Below are 24,166 nucleotides of genomic sequence, written 5' to 3'. Positions count from 1 at the left end.
AGTGTTCAATCAGTGAAACAGTTACAGAAGTTCTGAGTTTTCCTTATTTTGGGTGTCTATGAGTTGATACTCTTTGCCTTTCCTGAGTCTTCAACCCCTTTCCATTTGCAGAGATCACAGGAAAATGATGCAGTTCTGAGCACTGCCTTACGTCTTCAGCAGCCGCACTGAGTTAGAGGAGTGCATTTTCTGGCAGTTCAGTGGGCGCAGTTTCAGCTCCCTCTGAAATGTGTGCCTAGAGGGCAAATGGCAATACTCATGTGTGCTCGGAAGGGCTTCCTCAACAGAGTTCATTGCCATTCTAAACTTTAAACATTGTGACACATGCCAGAAAAATTCATCGGGTTGTTCTTTAGGGCAGTTTTTCCATATATGTATGTATGCATTTCCTTATTTAATATAGCACCAATCTGAAGCAAAACTGTAGTGTTTTCTGTTGACCTCCACTCATTCCCCCATCTTTACATGCAGTCATAGTGTTTTGTTTACTTGTGCAAACAAAGAATTGTTCAATATGAGAACTAAAACAGAACGTCAGCTCATGGCATTGGCAATGATGGTACAGGCAATATCAAAAGCTAAGTGGATCCCATTACCTATATAAAGTAAACAAAACACATTCGGGCCTATAAAAGCTATTCATGCGTATTGGTTGACACAGTTACTTTTTGTACAATTATAACTAGGTACAGAGTTCTGGGTCTGATCTCATGCAGGTATAAATAATAATAGTTTCATAGAATAGAATTGTTTGGATCGGAAGGGACCTTAAAGATCATCGTTTCCAAGGAGCGGTGCTGAAATGACGGGAGTGCAGACCTTGTCACATGTAGGTTCAGTGGCTATATGCTGAGTGCAAGAATACTGTTGAATTTTACATCATTGCTAATAGTTGATGTGTATGAATTCCTTTGGAGAAACCTTCTTTCCCCTATTAACTCCAATCCTATGAATCACACATAAATGCTGTGAATATGACTTCTGAATAAAAATACTCATGACTAAATGGGACAATGCATGTGTCTGGGCAGAGCAATAAAGGGAAGACAAGTCTCACTGAGCATCTTTGGATTAACTTTTACCTCCTAAGAGAGAGAGAGAAAGTGGGGTCTGCATACCGTCATTCATGCTATAGATACCTGTAGGATCATGAGTAGAGCAGTAGAAAATACAAAATCTTTGGCATATTCTTTCTCTGTTTGTACTGCAAATGCATTGCCTCTGAGGGACAGTTCTTTGCATCCTGGCTTCTATAGCTATATGTACTTACTTAGTTTTGCCTAGCAAGCTGCAAGAATTGTAGCCTAATTGCTCTATTTGGGCATTTTATTACGGAAATAAATTTGAATTTATATTAATTTTATCATACCATATACATATAAATGCTTTATAAATGACAACTACTCTCTGACTTGTTTTGAGTAATGTTCATAATAGCAGTAAAGGCCCAACTTCTTCACTATTCCTTGATATAAAGTTTTCTTGGCTACATGCTGAATTTATTTGAATACAGAATCATTCATTGTGTATTATTAAAATATTTGATTAGAAAGATCTGAAAGCATGTGGCTGACTTACATTTTTCTTGTTATAGTATTTAACTGCACTGACTTGCACAAACAAATTCCTTATTTTTCTGACAAGCCCTTCATAGCTACAGCACGAGGCAGAACAATGCACAGAAATAGCTGGAGGAGAGGGAGATGCTGGCATGCAAAACAAGGCAAACTTACCCGGCACACAGAAAGTGCCAGGGGGCCCGTAGCGCTCACACAGTACAGCTATCTGAAAGTCCCAGCCCGAAAATGCAGGATCTCATTCTGTTTGCCTTGAAGTGACAGGCTGAATCAACACAGCCAGGTTTGAAATACATCACTATTGGACATTGTAAGGATTTCTAAGTAGGGGTTCAGTGCCCAGCACCCTGGCCCATGTTGCCTTACCACTGTGGACAGAGCTGTGCTAACAGTGATGGGAGAATTACAGTGTCTATTTGATTTACATATCAAGTGTGGTATCTCTATGTGAAATAAAGCAACAGCAGTTGTAGTTTCTACTGTAGAAAAAGAAACAGGAGAAAATATTATGCTGCTAATTTTAAAAGATGCATTTAATGTGCTGAAGAAGGTACAGAGGCTTAGAGCCTTCAGGCTACTGGTTTTACCTTCTGGAGCGAGGTAAGAGCTCAGAATCGGCCAGACTGACATGGGTTTGTTCCAAATACTTTTCTCATTACTTCTTACCTTATAGCTGTACAGAGACGTTTATAGGTTTTGAGCTTAGGTTTCTATGTTCTGTTAAGTTCTTCCTGTCCTTTTTTTTTTCCTTTTTATCTGTTTTTGGCCCCCGATCTAAAGAAAATGAGAGAGGATGGGGGTGGGAAGGAGATGGGACAGCATTCTGTTTCACAGTTGTTCCTTTCCTTTTTTACAAGTTAAAGCTTACAAAAGAAACATGAATGTGTCTCCATCTTGTAAGCATCTGTACTCCTACTATCAGCCCTTGGATCAAAAGCTTATTTGAGGAAATAGCTAGACATTTTTGTATGTATTTTAGAACTCCCTTCTTACTTTTATTTTAATACAAAATTATGGACACTCCAACATGTTGCCCATAAGAGTTCTGTTACAGGTAATTAAATGTAAGTTTACACATTTAATCTACTTTTAAGAGCAAGAGAGACTGGTAAATGACACAGTTAAGGAAAGCACTCAACCTAATTGGATGTAATGATTGCTTGCTGGTGTTTATTACTGTACTAAGAGTAGACGTGTAGTCTGTGATTCTAATTTGGTTTAAAGACAGACCTGTAGTATTTGCAGCTATCATCAGAATTCGATTGTTTCAGTTAACATCATGAAAAAGGTTTGTGTTCAGCTGGGAGGTTAAATGTACCAGGATGGTGGGAACACTGTTTTTTTGGTTAGTATTGTTCCCCTATTATCGTCTCTCCAGACTGTTTTACCTACGAAAATATCTTAAGCTAGATATGCTGGTGCATATTTTTGCCTGAGGAAAACAAAGATAGATTTCACATCTTTACGTACATAATGCAACAAATTAGCAATAACTAAATTTACCAGTGAGATGATTCCTTCTGATTTATCAGTGAATATTTTCTTCAGCCTATGAATTCAGTACATTAACTTTTGATTATTTCCAAATCATTCTAAAGCAGTTGAGATCCTCAGCAGTGTAAAATCAGTGAGGGAGCTGAATCAAAGTCACAAGATTTAAGATTTCATTAATGCTTGTTACTAAAACTTTCCTAATTATACACACCCTTTTGCAATTTACACTTCCAATTCTGGGCTTCCAGCAAACGATACCAAACTGGAATGTGTTGTATCTGAGTGTGTTTACCAGAGAAGATATTTGTTGCTTAAAAATAGAACATTGGATTTTATGCCCAGAGGAGCAGCACTTGGATTTCAAAACACTTATGTAATTACTCTTTATTTCATAAGCTCTCAGAATGATAAATGAAATCAGAACTGACTTAGAGATGCAAGGCCACTGATGACCAATGCGCTTAGCCAAGGTGTCTCTGTTTACTATGATGGATTTGAGCATTTTACAAAATAATAGATCACATACAGAAATGAAGTTAAAGTAACATTAAAGTCACAAAAGCAAGGATATTCAGAATGGAGACTTGTGCTTCATCTTAATTCACCCTGTTGTGCCTAGTTGTTACAAGACACAGATCAATGAAAGATGTTAGCTATTTTTATCCTATTACGCAGACATTGCAAGGTAAATTAATGGCAGCCTTAATTCTAAGTGACTTCATTTATTGTGAAGGAAAGAAAAAACCTCAGTATTTTGTTCTATCCTTCCATATGTTAACTATTGTTAGCTTATAGTAGACTCTACTATGCTAGTAGAAGTTCTCATAAGGTTAAAGAAAGATAATTTACTCTCTTGGACGTGTGCAATATGTGCAGGTGGTAATACCTTTATCATATACTACGTGCTCCAAAGCCGTGTCAGCTGCTTCTGAAACTTCAGTATTTCAAAATATAAGATTATTACCTCTCTTGAAATAGGTAATGTTATAGAAAAAGGGGGATGGAATGTGTGGTCCAGGTAGAGATGGCAGACAGGGCAGAAAAAAAGATTACTTTCATATCAACAGAAGTCATTGACGTGTTTCGGTTTTTAGACCAATTCAGTTACTTACAATTACATCCACTGCAGGAAGAGTAAAATAAGAGCTCACAGTGCAATACTCACCTGAATGTACTAGAGGGAGCTGAGTGAAGGAGTCAAGACAGAGGAGGAAAATAAAGGAGAAAGATGATAGTGTGAACTTTCGTCTGTGGAACTTTTCTTGAACGGAGAGTCTTATTTGATGCTGAGACCCATTTACAGCAGTCTAAATATAATGCCCGTGCATTGTTCATTCTCTGTGCCCAAACACATGCATTTGTATGCATATGCAAGTGTCTGCTGTGTACTTAACGTAGAACATCTGTGTGTGCCCAAGCAGATAAGTTTATTACAATGTGTCTTCAACAGATTTATCACTTTGTTCATTGTTCTAGCATTATCTAGAGGCAATCTTATATATCTTCTCATGAAATGGATGAATACACTCTGCTCTCCTGGCAAAGTTTAATATAAGACCTCTCTTTCTTGATTTCCAATTCAAATGAATCCTGTTAAAATTACTGAAAAATGTTACTTTTGAAGACTATCTTAAGAGTACAATACAGCATCAAAGTAGATTTCTAAGTAGCTTTCTTAACAGTATAGAGAGCAGGATGCACTGAGAACTGACTGAAACCTGTTCTTTAATTGGAATATTCATCTTATGGTTTTCATTACCCTTTTTCCTTTGCCTCTCATGGATGGTTGTTGCTAATGCTCCCCTCCCCTCCCCTCCTGGTGGGCCAGCCAACAGTTCCCTCTGGAGGCAGCATCATTATATCTGCCTGGTTCACTTAGTGGCAGATGGTGAAGAGCAGTAGAGCTGATACACTGCATTTCACAGAAACCAGGATCCTTCTGGTACCTCTGCAGCATACGCAGACTTGCCTGATTTGAGACTGTGAATTCTTCATATGCTTCCCAAACTAGGTTTCCTTGTTTGCTACTGTGTATGTCAATGTGAGAGCGATTTTTATGATCTGTTCTGTTGCTGGACAGTGAAGAAGCTACTTGTCTCCAGCTTTTAGCTGCTGGAGGATCTACTTCCCATTTTATTTTTTTTTCCCAAAATTAAAGGATGACAGCTCTGATGGTTTTCATTTTCACTGGTTGACAGGCTTTTCTTCCCCCTCCCCTTTTTTTAATTCCTGCTGTCTGCCAAAGGACAATCTGTTTGCTCTGAGACAGTTTAATGCATACTGACTACCAGAGGCAGAACTTCCATTGGCTCTGTTACAGGGGTAATTTACACTTTAACAAGGTATTGTGACAAGGTGGTAATTATATTTTTATCACGTCATTATGACATTACCACCTGGAAAGCCATAGCTGATTAATTAGTGGTATATATTAAATTTATAACCCTCGAACTCTAAATTTATCATACCTAAGTGGTGTAATTATGTTGAACTGTGGTGTGGCAGTGAATTGAGGTGAAGATGCTGAGTATCCACCTATTGCAATAGGTTTAACAAGTGCCAGTAGAGGGCAGGGAGCTGCAGAGAAGGACATACTTTTTTAAAAAGAAATAAGGAAGAGAATGAAGTCGTTGAAATCTTGAAGCCAAATCTAGTCAGCTGGAGAGTTGCAAGCCTCCTTACATATATGTGTTTTTTAAAAAGATGTAATTTGAGAGCAGTCTGATATACAGTAGTTCCTGCTCTTCGTTTCACTTTAGCTAGCTCACGTGTGTTTTGTTTTTTGCAATGTAGCAATTTCTTTGGAACTTTTGGAGGCTCAGACTGGCTATTCTGGAGACTACATCACCTCTCTGCAACTAATAAGAAGCACTGTTTTTGGCAGGATGAGCTTTTCTTAGTCTTGTCCATATGTCCATGTGTTTTATGTTGTTCCTCCCAGTTTAGTTCTTTTCTCTTGCCCTTAATATTAGGAGATAAAGAAAAGGAATGAGACCGAAATTAATGAATGAAAACGTCCACAACAAATAGCTTGATCAAATGTATTCCCATATCCCTCTGCAAAAATACTGCATTGCAGATTATTATTATTATAAACCAAATCTGTTTTTGTCCAAATTACTATGTTGTGTTATAGAGTCAGAGCTTCAGTTTTGATTTTTTTGTCACTGTTTGGTGTGCTTTTCTACGTCATATTTGTAAGCTGCTGATGTTTTATTCTCTCTTTCCGTTATAGAAAATGAAGTAGCTACTTTCCCTGTGTTGGTGAGTGATCAGAGTGAAATCGTGGATACCAATGGAGCTGGAGATGCATTTGTTGGAGGTATTTCTTTCTTCACTCTTATTTGGAGATTGTCCTATTATTCTCTGTATAAAATCTACCATTTTTTCATTCAACTATCCCATAGAATTAACTTCATTCTTTTAGAGCTTTTCTCTGCATTCTGAACTTATGGGATTCAATTAAGTTCTGATTTTCAAATGGAAAGTGCGTTCTATTACTTTAAAGATGATATGCAATTATGCTATACTCTGGTCGTTTTCATGAGATTAATTGTGTCTGTCAGACTGTTGCATAAACAAGCTGCATCAAGTACTATATAGTGTACAGAAATCCCTCCTGGCTTAAATGTTAACACATTGTTGTTCTTTAAAACAGGTTGTAGTGAATATTAAACAGTATGTTAATAAGTGAGCATAATGTCTTCTGATCATGTCGGTTTTGGTAGAACATCTGCTTCCAATACAATTATTTGGACATCAGAAAAGAACACAAAGGGTTAATTTGTTAAAACAAACCCAGAAAATATCTGGCATTGCTTAATATCCATTTGCAAACTTACTATTTTTTTTGGCATAAGCTCTAAGGAAAAAAAAAATAGGATGTTATGTCTATGCCTGTTTTTAAAAACGATTCAATATAAGCCAAAAAACAATCTAATCCAAAAGTTCTGTCATTCATTGTAACCTTCATACATGTAGTTCTGTGATGCCCTATTGCATCCTGAAGGCTCTGATATCCAGGACACAGCAGCTTTAAGGAGCTCCATTAGTCACTAATTTACTGGAAACATTACCAAAGAGACTTTATAAACAGAAATGCAGCGCTCAGTCTTGTAGCCATGAAGGGGATAACAAGCAGCGTGTTAACCCAAATTAAAGCTTCAGAATTGAGTCCCACTTCAAGAAAGTATTCAAAATAAGCTTTATCTTAAGCATGTGAATAGTTCCATCCCTACTCAATACATCACTTCAACCTATGATAAATTTTCAGTATACACTTAAATCTGGCTGAAAATAGGAATGTTATTACTCTTTTGCCTTGGTGTTTTCATGAATCAAGAAGGGCAGGAAAAGAGGAAAACATGTTAGGTCATGTTATTCATACACCTTTTAATGTATACTTGTGATTTAGGAACAATTGAGATTGACAAATAAAGACTAAATTTGAACCAGTAAGTAACAGTGACTATCAACATAAATTAGATCTTCAAGTGCTTATCCTCATATACATGTGCTCTGTGTATCAGCTGTGCCAGCAAGCTGCTGTTCTTGTCATGAAAACGGAAAAGATCTTGCCTGTTTTGTTTTCAGATCCTAAAAATAAAATAATACTGGGTAGTACTCAGGTGGTCAATATGGTAGACACCAACCAAGCTTTGCCTCAGCAGGAAGCAGATTTTCATGACTGCCACATTTATCTCAGATTGTATTTATTCTCATTTCTTCAGATTTTAGGCATTATATGGAAATCGGGACTTTTATGGTTTTTTAATAGTCCTGCTTCTTTCCTGGCTTTGCTGCAGGAAGACTGTTATGACTGATCAGGCTTTAAGAACTGCCTGGTCTCTCATAACCTTTCCTTTTCCCTAGTGGGAAAAGTTCCCTAGTGGGACCCTAGTGGGTCCCTGCCTTAGCTGCTGTTTTTCTGTAGAAAGATAAGACGTTAACTTCAGTAATTTTTCAGAACATACTGGATGGACTGGCTGATAGAAGCCAAATCAGACCCCATTCCAAACTGCTCCCTTCCAAGGAGTTCAGGCATACCTGGCCAGGCTGGTCTTGGATCAGTTGTGAGATGGCTTTCTCCAAGTGTCTAACAGTGGATTTCAGAATTTTGGGGGAAAACAATGTGAAAAATGCTAAATTTGGGAAGAAAGGAAAGAGAATGGCTCTTCTGAAAGATCAACTCCCCTTTGTCTTCCTAAGCCTGTTCAGATAACCTGCGTGGAGACAGCAAGCTTCAGTGTATTTGAGGGGAATTAGAACAAAGATCCTGTATTACTATTTATGGACATGAATTATTTTCCTCACTTGCCCTACAAATAACACTTAGGCATCATCGGATGCTTTTTGTATAGCATTCAAGTGCAATGCAGTGTAATGTAGCATGGCACTGTACAGTTCTCCCTCTTACCATAACAGGTAAGGAAAGGAGCACAGCTGTTTTTTCCTCTGTAAAGGAATTTGGCTCAGCAGTTGCAAGTCTCTGAATTCTCATTGCAGTTAGATCCTTACCTGAATATTGGTATGTGAGCTTAGGTTCTTCTTGCACCGTATTTCACTCTATGACTCAGAAACCAACATGAGCTTTTGAATACTCACACTTCTTCCATTAGCTTCTGAGCTATCTTAGTTCTCCTCTGTCACCCCATAAAAAATAAATTGGTCACTTATTCTCCTCAGAGAACAGATTTTCCCGAGCTTAGTCCAGATGGGAGATTTGGGAGTCATAACAGTCTAGGTACACAGCTGATTCTAGTCTTACATACTGTGGTCTCCTTCTTCATGGAGTCATTTAATTTTCTTTCCCATATGTAGGAAATGGGATACTGAACTGGATAGGCTTTGATTTGGTCTGTGTTTCATTTGGGGGGAATGTCTGTATTTTATCTATATCACACTTTTCATGTGTTTTCAAAGTATGTATTTGCAACAGGAAAAGTTCTTTATTGTCTCCTTACCAGAAAACCCTACACAGTAATGTGGGTAGTAGTAGTTAACATATGTATCTTCTGTTGATGCTAGCATTGTGCCAGATGTCGTGTTTTAGTCCTGACAGAATTTTTATAATGGAAGGTTATATATTCTTTTCAGTGTTTTCCTAGTTTCTTTCTTTGATTGAGGTTTTTATCAAGCTATTACTACCCAGGCAACAGTACTTGAGTACCAGAGCTGTTGACTCATTTGAGGTTGGAGAGACCTTGCAGAGAGATCTTGACAAATTAGAGAGCTGGGCAATCGCCAACCATATGAAGCTCAACAAGAGCAAGTGCTGAATTCTGCACCTGCGATGGGGCAACCCTGGCTATAGCTACAGACCGGGGGATGAGAGGCCGGAGAGCAGTCCCACAGAAAGGGATCTGGGGCTTCTGGTCAACAGCAAGTTGAACATGAGTCACCAGCGTGCCCTGGCAGCCAGAAGGGCCAGATGTGTCCTGGGTGAATCAGGCACAGCATGGCTAGCCAGCTGAGAGAAGGGATTGTCCTGCTCTGCTCTGCACTAGTGCAGCCTCACCTCAAGCACTGTGTGCAGTTTTGGGCACTACATTATAAAAAGGACATAAAACTATTAGAGAGTGTCCAAAGGAGGGCTACGAATATGGTGAAGGGTCCAGAGGGCAAGACGTATGAGGAGCAGCTTTGGTCCCTTGGTTTGTTCAGCCCCGAGCAGAGCAGGCTGAGGGGAGGCCTCATGGCGGCCTGCAGCTCCCTCACGAGGGGAGCGGAGGAGAAGGCACTGAGTCTCTGGGGACAGCGACAGGACCCGAGGGAACGGCATGGAGCTGGGACAGGGGAGGGTCAGGCTGGGTGTTAGGGAAAGGTTCTTCACCCAGAGGGTGGTCGGGCACTGGGACAGGCTTCCCAGGGCAGTGGTCATAGCACTGAGCCTGCCAGAGTTCAAGGAGCGTTTGGACATTGCTCTCAGAAACATGGCTTAATTTTTAGGTACTCCTGTGTGGAGCCAGGGGTAGGACTCAATGATCCTTGTGGGTCCCTTCCAACTCAGGCTATTCTTTGATTCTAGATATAATATTTTGATTTTAGTATCCTTGCAATAAAGTGTTTTGAAGTTCATCCCGTAACTTAAAAATGCACTCATTGTTATACTATACTCTCCTAGAAACATAGTCCTTCATTCAAACAGTAGAGAACAAGAGTGCCCTGGCAAAGCTTTCCCATACCGGGAAGCTTTTGAGATCGGTATATTAACATGACTGAGCAGTGGTTTTGTTGGCACACGGTGTCTTGGCTGAGAGGAAAATGTGGGATATAATGAGAACTAACCCCATCAAGCAGGTTTTATTTTACATGAGGAGGTCAGGTTTGTTAGGCTTTATCGTATTTTGAGAGGTCTTTCACTGAGGCACTCTTCCAGAAGTTTAACTCACAGTTTGTAAGGAAATTCCATCTCAACAATTATGCCAACTTGGCAGGTCACTCCTTATGTATTTCTCCATGTGAAAGTGGAAAATAAGAAATCTGGTGGTTTGTTCTGTTTTATTTTTTCTAGAACCTATCTAACTACTGACAGCCATTAAACTTAAAAGTCATGAAAAAGTTTAAAGATACAAAGTTTCTGGGCGCTTTTAACTCTGTGAGTTGATTCATGAGCTGAGCAGTTCCATACTTCAAACTTCTGGCCTCCAAGGAGAACTAGCTTACTCCAACAGCAAGCAACAAAAAATAAACTTCATTCTTCAGTTGAAATGTGATTTTATTAAGTTGGCACCAGGAATATCTCCGAATTTCTTACCTCTTACCACAGGCATCAAGTCACCTGCCATTCATGCTGGTGCAGTGCATGAATGAGATATCAGGTTTTAAAATGGCTGCAGGTAGCTTTATGCTAAAAATACTTCTCTAAACAACACTAATGGAGTTCTGCCTTTATTGCTTTTCAACAACACTACTACCTTCTCGAAGCTTAAACAATAATTACTTCGTAGCATCTCAGCACCTCCTATGGATTTCAGGGGTGCCACAGATTTTTCTGTTATAAATCCCTGAGATACTCATAAATTAAAGTTGCAAGTCCATCTCCGGGTTCTGAGGACATTGACAAATCACTTGAGCTTCGCTGACCTGGCTTATGACACAAGAGTTCTCTAATGGAATTACAGCCTTATTTTGTAGAGTTTGTGGAACATTCTGTTACTCATTAAATTACCATTTATTTATTGCTAGTCAGCCCCGTTTTGAACTTCTGCAATAATGTTAATCAGAGTATATTTAATGGCAGTAAACATACTGAAACACAGACAATTTTAACATCCTGTATTTTCCCTTATGCTATCCTGCTCTCTTGAACTATAGTAAGGTCTGCTTTCTGTTTGGACTCCTCTTTGTCATTGCCACCATAACCAATGAAAACAATAAGAATCTTTTCTGATAATAGCTGTCGTTGTGCCCTGCAAAATCTCTGCCTCTAAGTGGAATTGGATCAAGAATCCATAATAAATGAATAGCAGAAGGTGTAAAATCAATGCTTTTTTTCAGGTTCTGTCAATAGAAATATATTGACTTTGTAATCTACTATGATTTAGTTATATACTGTATGAAAAGTACTGAAGTATGGAGTGTAACCACAAATCATTTTCAAGTAGTGTAATGACACAGTGACAGAATGATCACAGTAAGCATATATTACTTATCACCATGCTATAAAGATATTATACCATTCTCAAGGAAAAAAAAATCCTTAGATATAAGGAGCTCTTCATTAAGCATTATACAGTGCCAAAGACAAGCTGATAGCGATTTGCCTCTGTTGGTACCAAAGCTGAGTCAACAGCTCAAACCACCTGTCAATTTAAAAATCCCATTGACAGTTTTCATATACAGAGGAATTTCATAAGGCTGTTATCTGTAGTTTGAAAGCCACACTGAGAAATTTTTTGGTGCACATGCTTACAGAAGAAGCAGTTCTCTCTCTTTCTCTTGTGAAACCTAGCGTAAATCTTATGAGGTGGCCAAATTCTGTCTCAGTTATCAGAGAGCTGCTCTGATAGAAGACAGGGACAGCAACAAAAGAGGGCTTGTTTCCTTTCATAAGTGTTTTTGAGCAAGTGTGCCTCGTTGCATCCTCATCTTCTCTTTAGAGATTTGAGGGTTTAGTGGAGATATTTTCCTCCTTTTGTTTATGTTTCTATTGCCAAACTGACTAAACTAAGTCATTCCCTCAGCTTTAATATAGAGGTTAATTCTAAACAGTATTTTTTCTATCTTAATTTAAATGCCTCTACAAATTAGATAAAGACCTTGGACTCCTCAGAGCTTGCCTAAAGGACATCACATTGTTCAAATTTTAGTCTGGTTTTGTAAGCCAAATGCAGATGATTTTCTATAGAGTGACATCCAGCTTTGATTTCAGAGTTAAGTAATACGTGGTATATTTCTACATTATTGAAATGTTAAAATATTACCCTTAATGTGAAACATTCTTCAATGATATTATATAAATACATGCATACATCTGTGAAAACACGGTACAAGAAATATGAAGATAGGCTTGCAGAGAATCCACAGTGCACAGAATAATTGCTCTTCATTATTCCTCTACTATCAAGTTTGATTCAAGAAACCTTGTTTAAAAAAAAAAAAAAAAAGAGGTCTGGTTCTGTTTTCAAGGCACTTTAGTAAACTTTGAAGAACTTTAGTATAACTTTGAAACACCTTCACTGAATGCAGTGGATTTGAACAAGTATAACATCGATAAAAATGGAACAAATTAAATCTGCTCTTGTGTTTCTTCTGCTGTTGCTCTGCAGAATCTATCATTTATGGAAGGAATCCAAGAATCTTTAAATTAAAAAATCATCTAGATGGCCACAGGCTGGAGCAAGTGACCTCCTTAATTTGTATAAGGTTTTTGTATTTGTTTAAGATACCTTGGGAAGTTGTCATCATTTTTAATCACATTTGATAGAGAGAAATACAGTGGATAAAATATCACTGCTGTGAAGTACTGCCTTCTGATAACTCCAGAACCCTGAGAGGAAATTTTATTTGCCAGTTGGGAGTGAGGGGTACTTTTTTGTTGTTGTTTTTTTTTTAATAGCAATTAGATATATACATATATGTTATTTGTTATGGCTTATTTCTGCTGTAAAATTTATCTTCATGAGCAAAGAGAAGAGGGGATACTACTTTTTGTCTTTTCTTTGAAGTAAAGATAAACGTTTTAACAAAAATCAGCACACTTAGTCTTCATTTATACAACATGGGTGGCTAATTGCTTCTGAGCAATCCTGTTATTACCGAGATCATGGCTGATGAGATATGAAGCTTTGAAATAAAAATACCTTGTTAATGTCATCCGCATTTTGACTGACAGCCCATTTTGCCCGTCTTTAATACTTCTGTTTTATAAACAGCGTACATGAGTATAATAGCTGAGCTGCAGATAGGGCATCAATCTTGGCTTGCTAGAGGAGAACTTGTCAACATGTTCATGACTTACCACCCATGTGTTCTGGTGGAATCCTTAATTCTCTCAGATAAATATCACATCTAAAGCTAGTCTATTAGATGGTCACGTTATCTCTGTAACTGATCTTCTACAAACTAGAAAATTACCAGATTATACTTTCCTGGCTGACTTTGCTCAGTCTCAGCTAGAGGCACACTGTTATTCTGATCAATATTGTAGCCAGTCACTAGTCATTTCAACATTGATACAGGCACAATTTAGATGTTTACCACAGTTTGAATTGCAACTACTTGAACAAAACCATAAAAACTGGTATCACTCAGAAAAACAGTGTATTCCAGTTTTCTGTTTAATTCCATACTTAATTTATTTGCCAATCCCATTCAAAATTATTTCTTTGGAAGTAATATACTCTTCTGTGTTGGTATTACATGTAAAACTTGTACAAATTTTGTCCCAGTGTAATGTACATTTTTTTTAATTGCTACCATTATGTAGGTTTCTAACTGTTCATTTTAATAAGTTTATTGCATATTTATTTTTATCAAAACATAGTAACCTAAATATGGTAATTCTCATTTTCACCTATACAATATAAGGACAATCCAGAAAAATACATAGAATTACTGTAAAGCAAAATATTAGTATATTTGCTGTCTTTTTTTTTTTTTTTTCAATAATATGTAGGAGAGAGCCCTTTGAAATGACCATGGAGTGGAATTAAAAAGCCTCAGAAGTTTCTAATTAGACTGAAGCAGGACCTGATCCTTCTAGCTGTCGTGTCTCTTCGCCTGTCAGTGACATCAGCAGTGCTAAGGGAGCCAGAGTGTGCAGCAAGAGGATTAATATTTTGGGTCTTAAATGCCTAGTTTACCTCACCATAAAATCAGAGACATTCTGGATAGGCTTTGTGAGAAACAAGCATTGAATAGGCTGTGTACATTTTAAAAATAAGCCTACTGTGTTAAAAATAGATTTTCAAAACCAATTATAAAGTTCCAATTTTTGCTGTAATAGCTATGGGACAATTACAAATTGACTTAACGCCTCAAAGCAAATCATCACCATTTAAAATATTTTGTCATGCCTACTACCCCTATCCTCATAACATTTCATTTTATGTTAATGTGTCATGTGTTAGAAAATCATGTAATGATAAAGCAAATGTTCATGTGGAAGGTTAGAAATGACTTTAATGAGTTATTATTACCTTGCTCTCAGACTGTTGATAATATTTTTGTGTTATTTTAATGTATTCTGAGTAGAGACAGAGGCACTAGTCAGATTGGATCATCAAGAATATTCCCCTGGGAATCAGGGCAGGATGCAGTCCCCTAAGAAATGATGTGTCAGATTAAGCTGATGCTATATTCACAGGAAATACAACACACAATGAAATACAAAAATACACTGAAATATGTTATCTATTTCACGTCTAATATGAATTGGTTTGGTGCCACAGAGACTGACACTGATCATAAAGGCACTTCTCAGGATGTGGTATTGGTTAGTGTGTATGCTCACTCACTCGCAAGTTGCTCTATTATTTAATGAGATAGTAACTTCTCCCATAATTTCTTCACTTCCCCTGCACTGAAATGGGCTCATACTTGAGGTGGGAACATGGCAAGGTTGCAATAAAAAGGAAAGAAAATTAAAAAGCATGATCCCAATTGAAAGCAGCAGTAGTAGCAGTGCTTGTAGGTTTAACGCTGATCTCCTATACCTAAGTGACATTACTGTTATTGGTGATCAGCATCAATCCAGGACCATAACAGATATTTAAAGAGGCAATATATACTATATTAGTAATTATAATATACTATATAGTGATATTCTATAAACTAGGAGCAGTAGGAATACAATGCTGTGCGAGGCTATTTCGGCCCACAAAACTCAAGCTATTCATAGGCTGTCTAGCTACCACGTGATTCCTACTGCATTGGCTGTTGCTTTTTGATTCTCTTTGCATACGGCTGGCTCAACTGTGTAGAAGTATACCTGCAAATAAAACCTTACTGTTGTATGGTTGCTCTGCAAACACAACTTCAAATTTCCTAGCTTTTGTGTATGTGAATCTCAACTGTGAAGTTACATTCATGTAGCCATTTTTGTACTTATGACAGAAGCATTATGCTCTCAAACAGCGTTAAAAATTGAATAGTGGTTATTACATACTATTCCATTTTGTTATGCTTAGGATTTCATTACCTCTATATGAAATTAGTGAAATTCTCTTCCTCCTATCCCAAGCAGTAGGTGTAGGAATCTGCACCATTTAATGTCAATACTAAGAATCTGTTTTGAGGCTCAGAAATTGTCCTGAGATACTTAACAAAAAAAACAAGAACAAAAAAGTTTATTTCATTCTGCTGTCTCAAAAATGGCTATGGAGAATTTTAATTTTTGAAGAACACTTCTATGAAACTTTCTAGGAGAAGTTTCTAGGGGAAAAAAAAAAAGAGAGAGAGAGAGAAATATCAGCCAGGAAAGTAGGTGGGTTTTGTTGTTTTGTTTTGTTTCCAGATAGAGACAGATGTTTCCAATGAAAATACCTGTGTTAAGATTTGGCATACACAGTGTCTTGATCATTCCTTGTAAGCTTGGAGGGTTTTATATTATTTTGCTTTTGTTTTATCAAATCTTTTCCCCTGGTCCTGGCTGTTGGAGACAAGCCGAACACCACTAGATTCTGATCCAAAAAGGAATTTTCCCAAGGTTCATCCTGTGGACTTAAAAATGAAGACTAGGACCATCAGAAGTTACAATTTTGTTATACCAGTTTCTTCCATCATGTCTTTCTTGGAGCATATTGTAAATTGACATGATTCTGTTCCTGGACAATGAGATGCACTGGGGAGTTCTAATAGACTCACGTCTATGTAACACAGATTATAAGTAGAGTCCACAGAGGATGAGTAATGTGGAAAGTGTCACCGTATAAAACACTTAAACTTTTCTTCCAGTGTTGGGCTGTTCTTCCTTAAAGAATGGACAGCACTCAGTGAAGGCATAGGCCGAGAAGTTGAAGTCAAAAGGAAAACTCCCATCAGTCTCAGTGGGCTCCAAATTGGGACGTAAGTTTTCTCCATCCATTGCACAGCCTTCAGGACCAAAGTGCTGTAGAGCTACAGACACCATTTTTGCTTGCACAGAGACATCAAAGAAACAACAAATTTTCCTCAGAGAGAGTCTCCAGTGGGCCCAAGCATCTATACAGGCCCTGGGAAGTATGATTACGCCTTACTCTACGAGCTGCAATGAGCTGGCCCAAAAGGTCCAGACAGTGGTAATCATATAAGCAATGCAATAAAAATATTCAGCTTTGAGTAATTGACTCCTAATGGAATAACAGGGATATAGTGGAGTTTTATTTCATTTTTTTATTGTTACATTTTTGCAGGAATCTTTTGTTAACTTTTTCCACATGTAATGCTTTAAAGCATTAGGGGTTGAGCTCTTTTTTGCTTTGTGCATTCAACAGCTCCTCTCTATTCCAGGAAATGGCTGCTAAAGTGATATGAAAACACTCCTTGCACTTACTCACAGTCTTCCAGTAAATGCAAAGTTGCATTATTTGCATGTGTCCATAAATGACTGTATAAGCTCAGACTGAGGCAGATGCAGGCATGCACCCATCTGAATGATCCTTACAGGAATTCAGTGCATTCAGGAGGTGTTTGTAAATATAAAGAAAACAAGAAGGATAGAGGCAGCAATAACAATACTAGCTGCTTTTCCTGAAAACATGCTTGTTTCAGTATTCATGTTGGTGACTAGAAAATAAGAAGTTTGTGTAAGAAGGTGGTACACAGACAGTAAAGTGCATCCCCCATTTAGCATGTGACCGTTTTATAAATAGAGTAGATACAGACTTCCGAAACATTTTATTTATGATCTCATGGTTTTGTCATTCTCTGGAAGTAAAAATATTGACATTTAAAAGGCTGTTTGTTCCAGCTTTCTGATCTCCTGCAGTTTATTTTTATAACAACCTTATTGATGAGCCTCTTACTCAGCTCTCTAGGTTTAACTGAGTTGAGTCGATTTGTTACCACAGCTTCAAGTAGCTGTTACAGAACAAGTGAGACATCCTAATAAAGCTGTAAACGTGTTTACTCAAACATGGTATTGATTTTACTTGAAGAGGGAGAAGCTAGTGCTTAGCATGGTGTCAGGGAGGATGAATTTAACTGCAGTTTTTCATTGTCATCTGTCCTGGTTGTGAAACACTAAGTGAAGCCACAAGAGGATAATTAGAATTGCCAGAAATTTAGCCCCTAAAATCAGTTAACCACTTGGGATTTTTGTAGTTTAATTAGTTTTTATTAAAACTTTCCTCCAGTGATGTAGTTAGGAAGGCTTTTCGAATGTTCTTTTCAGTGACAGTGAGATTTCAAGGTTGCCACTCGTTAGATATACATCTTAAATGACTGTGTTTCTGAAAGGGTTGGTAACCTTTCTTCTCTCACTTGTAATTAGCCTGGCACTACAGTTCGGTAGAAGCACAGAGCCATCTCATTTAAAACGAGAGGAAAAGACACTTGTTTACTGTGTGCACTTGATTGTACCTATATACATTTGAAGTTAATAGCATAAATATGCATATGTAGAATAATTGTTACACTATATTGAGAGAGAAGGAACTTAGGCGTGTGAAGATTGAAAGAAGTATCATGTATTGGAAGATGCTTACATTTAATTTGTCTTATATACCATAAGTCTAATGTGTCAGACCACAGTGCCAAAATACATGAAAACTGAAGCCAAATCCCACCCTTAATCAAAAATGTTTCCATTTAGAATAGCCAACATTCAGTTTGATAGCAATGGGCAGGGCCTCTGGCTTACCACAGTTCTTGGCTGTAATATCCACCATCTGCCACAAAATCAAAAAAAAAAAAAAAAGAAAAAAAGAGAAACCTCAGCATGTTGATATACAGTCGTTCAGTGACTATATTGCCAAATCATCTGATGCCTGCATCTTTTACAAAATCTAGGCTGGCTGGCTGGCTCTTGGCACCACCATTGCTAACCACCTGATTACAGCTGACCAGACTCAGGATACCACAACATTAACCCACTCCAACAGCACTAAAAGACATAATAAAAAATAAAAAACACCTCACTTGTATCAGCTACAAGACTTTAAATTACCAGAGTAATGTTTCTTGAAAACTGTATCTTCGCACACTGCTGGCCTCAAAAGCTAGTGGGATCACTTAAAAATAGACCACTCAGGCAACTGTGATAAATGCTGTACACAAACAAGAGTGTAAAAAGGTGCTTGCGGCTGTCCGCTGTGGTGGAATAACACCAGCTTAAAAAGGCAGTTCACAGATTACTCTGCAGAAACTTTAAATACAAGAAAGGGGAGACAGCTCAGTTGTCTGTGAACCGTTTTGTGGCTGGGACAATTCTGCTGACAAATGGCCTGGCTAACACGGATTGTGTTAGGTGCTTCAGGGCTCACCTGGAAGAGAAGGATTATCTGGGAACATCACATAGCAAAAATGTTTTGAGGGGCTCTAACAACTTGTAATTGTTTATAATTAATGCATTTGATAGTTGCTTTTTTTCCTGATTTTCTCTCTTGCATTTAAAAAAAATATATTAATATTTCCTTGGGCGTTTTTTGAAGATTGGAAGTGTGAGAGAGACTGCAGAAAGACGAGTAGTGGGCGAGCTGGGTGTCAGAGGCTATAAATGGATTTCTAGCCAACATCAGTGATTATAAGTCATTAAAATTAATTGTCAAGTGTACAGTTTGAAATGAAATATTTGACTTCAATATAAGCTGTTTTTAAGTGTTGTTAAGCCATTACTGAGGCAGACCAGAACTGTTTCAAAATCACAGTTATTGGACTCCTACATTCCTCTCCAACTGCACTAGCGCTAGGCATTCATTCTAACTACCACTGATAATCTGGAAACAAAACTTTCAGAGAAATCACATTTCAGTGAAATTGCTTCCGAAATGTCTACTTTGCTGGCCACAAATAAATGAAATTGCTTCTCCATTAATGATTTTAAAGTGCTACTCAGCTCCTAAAAATAACGAAGTAAAGACAACGCCTTTTGTGTCAGTCAGAGGACTGTCTTGCTATGTCTTTTCAGAGTGGTATTGACATTAATGAAGAGACTTGAGCTGGTTTCAGTGAGGCCTTGATTTGGGTGTGGATTTTGAGGCTCAAGCACCACTTCTGGCACTTGGCTTAAGGAACCGTTAATTTGTTGGTGAGCACAAAAGGGAAGAAAACAACTTGACTTTTTTGTCCCCCATTCTGTTTGCGGGCCTAACAATTGTAAACATTGTCTTTGAGTATATGTAATACGGAAGAGGGAGATAAAAATTAACTCTCAATTATTTCAGGCATTCCTTTTAGAGCAGTGATTTCAGAGATGCTTTTCTCTACTGAGCAGAAAAGAAATAATTATGGGCCAAAAATAGCTATTGGTGTCTTATTCCCAGATGACAGAAGTGATTGTGTGAATACATTTTCTTTTGGGGTTTTATAGCATGGTAAGGTTTATAGTAGCTTTTGAAGCAAAGTTTCTTTGCTTTCTAAGAAGTCGCTGAGTACATGGGCTAGCTGGATACTGTTCCAAAGAAGTTCTTAGTAAGTATAGATAGAAGGTGGTTACTTGGCCACATGATTGTGGGAGACAAAAGGCATCCCAGTCTACTCTGAACACCTACTGAGATGGCCAACTGGGTATCCTGCAACTGCCATTTCTCTTATTCCATAAACAATAAACATTTTGGATGTCAGGGCAAGAGGCAGATGAGTAGGAAATTCCTAAGTTTCATTCTTTTCTTTGTGTTCTAGTGTGAAGAGTGCAGTATGTATTGCATGTAATACCATGCACAACCTCAGCAGTGTAGAAATGCTAGTGCAGAACAGCTGCAACTAGAAGATAGTGGGCAATAGTGCCTAAAAGTTGTTTCGGTAAAATATTTGAAATGAAGCTGTCTTGTATAGCCAAATACAGTACTACTTTTTGCACTCTATTCCAGTGATAGCCAGAAACTAGTTCAGGGCATGACATAGGTTAAAATAGTTGCTGATCTACTTTAGTATGTGTTGGGATAATCTAGTTCTGTGAGCCCAGACCCATGATACAAGATCAATCCTGCCCTTTCTGCCTGTGAAACTGTAAGAGTGTGGAGTAAGTCCATGGCAATGTTCACTTCTCTTTCTGCATGGCCAATCATAGCACCTTAAAAAGATTACAGCCTTTAGCTGCTTTGTGTCTTCCCTCCACCATCCTGCTTGCTGGTAGAGCTGTTTGAGTATTTACCTATGCCACTTCAGTTTAAATTAATCACATTAACAAAGACCTACTATTGACCAGTCCACTGTTAAAGCTAATCTGACTCATTTTGACAAGACAGTCAGGTTACACAAACAGCAAAGAAGGATGGTGAAAAACAGATGGGGCAGTAACTTCCTCATCTGGAACCAGAAGATCTGAATCCATGCCTCCTTGAGAGTGTGACTCAGGGGGTTTGCATCACAGTACCTTATACACTGGAGGAGGCAAGCTTTAAACTGCATTCTGACCATGTTGCTTTTTACTGCATTAACTAAAAAGAACATTCTGCAGCTGAAGCAGCCAACCCGATAGAGCTCTTTGTTTCTCTGCTCAAACAGCAGTGCTTTCTGGTGTTCCCTCGGGGTCTCCTTTGCCAACTGCCTAGTCTTAGAATGTGATGTAGTTCTGTGTTTGTGGTATGTGTGTTTGTATTGTCATTCAATGCGATATTGTGTCAGATACTGCTATTTCTATTTCATCTATGAAACACATACCTTTTAAGAGAAACTCAACAGACAAGAGAATGGTTTGAGGGCAAACTCTCCTCTACAGTTTCTACATATCTCATATATGACAGCTGCACTTAATGTCATTTCTTCACTGCTCTAATATCAGAGATCTCTCATTTCTATCTGCAATTAGAACAGGATTTTTTTCACCTGATTCTGCTTTCGCTTAGATCAGAATAAATAAGAAGTAGCTGCACTGAAGACAAAAAATATATACTAGCTTGAGACTACTGTGAGCTTGGGAGGTGGTGACAGTCTCAGTCTATTTGCTGTTGAAAAGTAATTCATGTTTTATGGTCCTTTGCTCCTTGCTATTTCCTCATCTTCATATATATTCGATGCCTTGATCATAAACATAGAGGACAGTTGTTCTTTCTTGTATAAACCGCTCTCTGAACTCATGCTCAGCACAAAACCTAGCTGAGTGTTTGCCTTTGGAGGTCTGCCCAGTGCATCTTCTATACTCACTGAGTCAGAAACGGACTGTCTTAACAGCCTCATTTTACATACGGTTACAACTTGCTCTGAAGTTTTAACCACCCAGAAGCACACTGACAAGCTCCTGCCTCCCAGGCAGTGTAAATGTAATGATTGACATTCTCTACGCATCCAAGAAAGTTTCCTCTAAGAATGCATGTTAATTTAATAGAGAGCAGACCATTTTCATCTTGTTATTCAGAAATGGCCTGATTTCTGCCAGGCATGCTGTTTGAATTTCTCAACTGTTACCCAGCTATTACAGCTGGACCATCCTGCCACAGTTGTGTTGTCTGTCATCCCCTGACTGCCATCAGTGATAGCACTCACAGCACAATTTCTTCCTATTTCAGATTCTCATCTTTGTATACTGAAAACTCCTGTCTTCTCCACTTGTGTTTATGGACTTAACATTTGCTGGTGAAGCATTCATTTTTTCCCAGCTAATGTCAGTCAATATCTGTTAAATTCCAGCTTGTATGTAGTTCAGGTTTCTCTAGAAAAGTATTGATGTCAGAAACATACAAATTTAAAACACCTGTTTTCTATGCTCCCCTCCATTCCAATGAAAAGCATTTGATTTATAGATTTAGTAGTTTCAAGTAAAGCCCCAAACTCTTTTCCCATTCGGTGCAGTTTAAAGAAAATCAGTTATCAGCTTGGCTTTTTACCATCAGTCATGACTGAGAAGCCAAGAGAGAGCTTGGTAATCCGTGAAAACAGGGTCTGTTGCTCACCAGTATTATCCTTGGTTAATCTGTGACATTATTTTTCATGTACCTGGTTTTTGATCTTCAGTGAACCAATATTATTGCACAGAATAAGATATTTTTGCCATCTTCTAAAACTATACTCTGTTTCACGCTGAAGGAAATATTTTGAGAAGGAGCATGGATTGAGTGAGAGCATCATAACTTAACGTGGGATCTTTTTTCCACTAGTAACCAAGCTGAACAGCAAAAGCGTGATATGTCAGAAATTGGTACCAATGAGCTACATAGTTTCAAGGCTAGATTTGTACTGTGAAGGCCCAAGACCTGTCAGAGCATGACATGGAAACTTGAAATGGTGGATGAAAGCTTTAGAACACTTTAAAAAAAAACATATTTCAGCTTACTAGAATTCAGATTTTCTTGGGTAAGTCTCACTTTCCCTCTGCGATTGGATGGGGAAGGGAGATACATGTGAAAGACATTAAAAACAGGATAAAAGTGAATAAAGTATTACCTCTAGAATGACAGAGTGGAGTTTTAAATTATAAGAAACTAAGTTTACTTTTCACATCTTGAAAACCTCTTCTAAATTTAAAAAAACATATTTCACCTCTGCCATAAGTTCTGACATGCTTTCGATGACAAAAGTTTCAGCCAAGATAAAATGTTTCAGAGATAAGAGACTCAGTCCATAAAATTTCTGGTACCACTTGTACTTAACTTTTCCAAGTACCTATGAATAATCTCCTTTTTAGGAGTCCATTTGCTTATATTAATTTAAAGATGTACTCTGGTTTTCAAAACACTCAGCTTCCAGAAATTTCTGGTTTTCTAAACCATGAGTGCTAGAGGTTTTGTTAGTTAAAACAGTCAAGCAAGTGCCCTGACTGGGAGAGGTGCTTGGTTCTCTGTATGGTTTGCTGTTGGTCTGGGTATCTGAGCATGGGGATGGGTGCCCACTGTTTTGCAAGTCTTAGGTTAAATTTCCCGTAGTCAAGGACAACAGATGTCATCTAACTTTCCTTATCAGGTAAAAAGTTCTCACTTTATCTTCTCTATGAAAGTCTGTAACTGTGAATATTGGTAACATTCGTTTGCTATGTGCCTTCCCCTCTTTTGAGAAAAGCCTGCACAGTGACAGTTGTGTGGGGCTGTGGCTGTAGCCAGCAGGGACAGAAGGAGCTCTCTTCTGTAGGGAAAACTGCTGTGTTTTCTTTAAATATATATTTGAGGCATTTGAGGTATTTGAGGAATCAGGATTCTCTCTGGAAAAGAGCAAGGATACTGGTAAATCCTTTTGAAATCACTAGTAAACATCAGTCTTGGTAATCTTTGATTTACTTGTTGAGAGCAGCTCTGAGAAGGACCTGGGGCTGCTGGTTGACAAGAAGCTTGTCATGAGCCAGCAACGTGTGCTCACAGCCCAGAAAGCCAGCCACATCCTGGGCTGCATCAAAAGCAGCGTGGACAGCAGGACAAGGGAAGGGATTCTGCCCCTCTACTCTGCTCTCGTGAGGCCCCACCTAGAGGCCTGCATTTAGTCCTGGGGCCTCCAGCACAAGAAGAATATGGACATATTAGAACAAGTCCGGAGGAGGGCCACAAAGACGATCGGAGGGCTGGAGCACCCCTCCTATAAGGCAGGCT

General features: G+C 38.2%; 1 protein-coding gene across 2 annotated transcripts in view; it reads left to right on the top strand.

The window, feature by feature from the left end:
* The window catches only part of ADK (adenosine kinase), a 293,088-nt gene that overhangs the window by 267,203 nt on the left and 1,719 nt on the right, over positions 1 to 24,166 (top strand). For both annotated transcript variants that reach the window (XM_067000398.1, XM_048060308.2), the window contains exon 10: positions 6,307 to 6,393. In XM_067000398.1, coding sequence (XP_066856499.1) covers positions 6,307 to 6,393 — 87 coding nt within the window. The remainder of the gene's footprint in view (positions 1 to 6,306; positions 6,394 to 24,166) is intronic.

The sequence above is a fragment of the Anser cygnoides genome, chromosome 7 (assembly GCF_040182565.1).
Source record: "Anser cygnoides isolate HZ-2024a breed goose chromosome 7, Taihu_goose_T2T_genome, whole genome shotgun sequence".
Lineage (NCBI taxonomy): Eukaryota > Metazoa > Chordata > Aves > Anseriformes > Anatidae > Anser > Anser cygnoides.
Note: the sequence above shows the minus strand (reverse complement) of the source record. Positions and strands in the feature narration are given on the sequence as shown.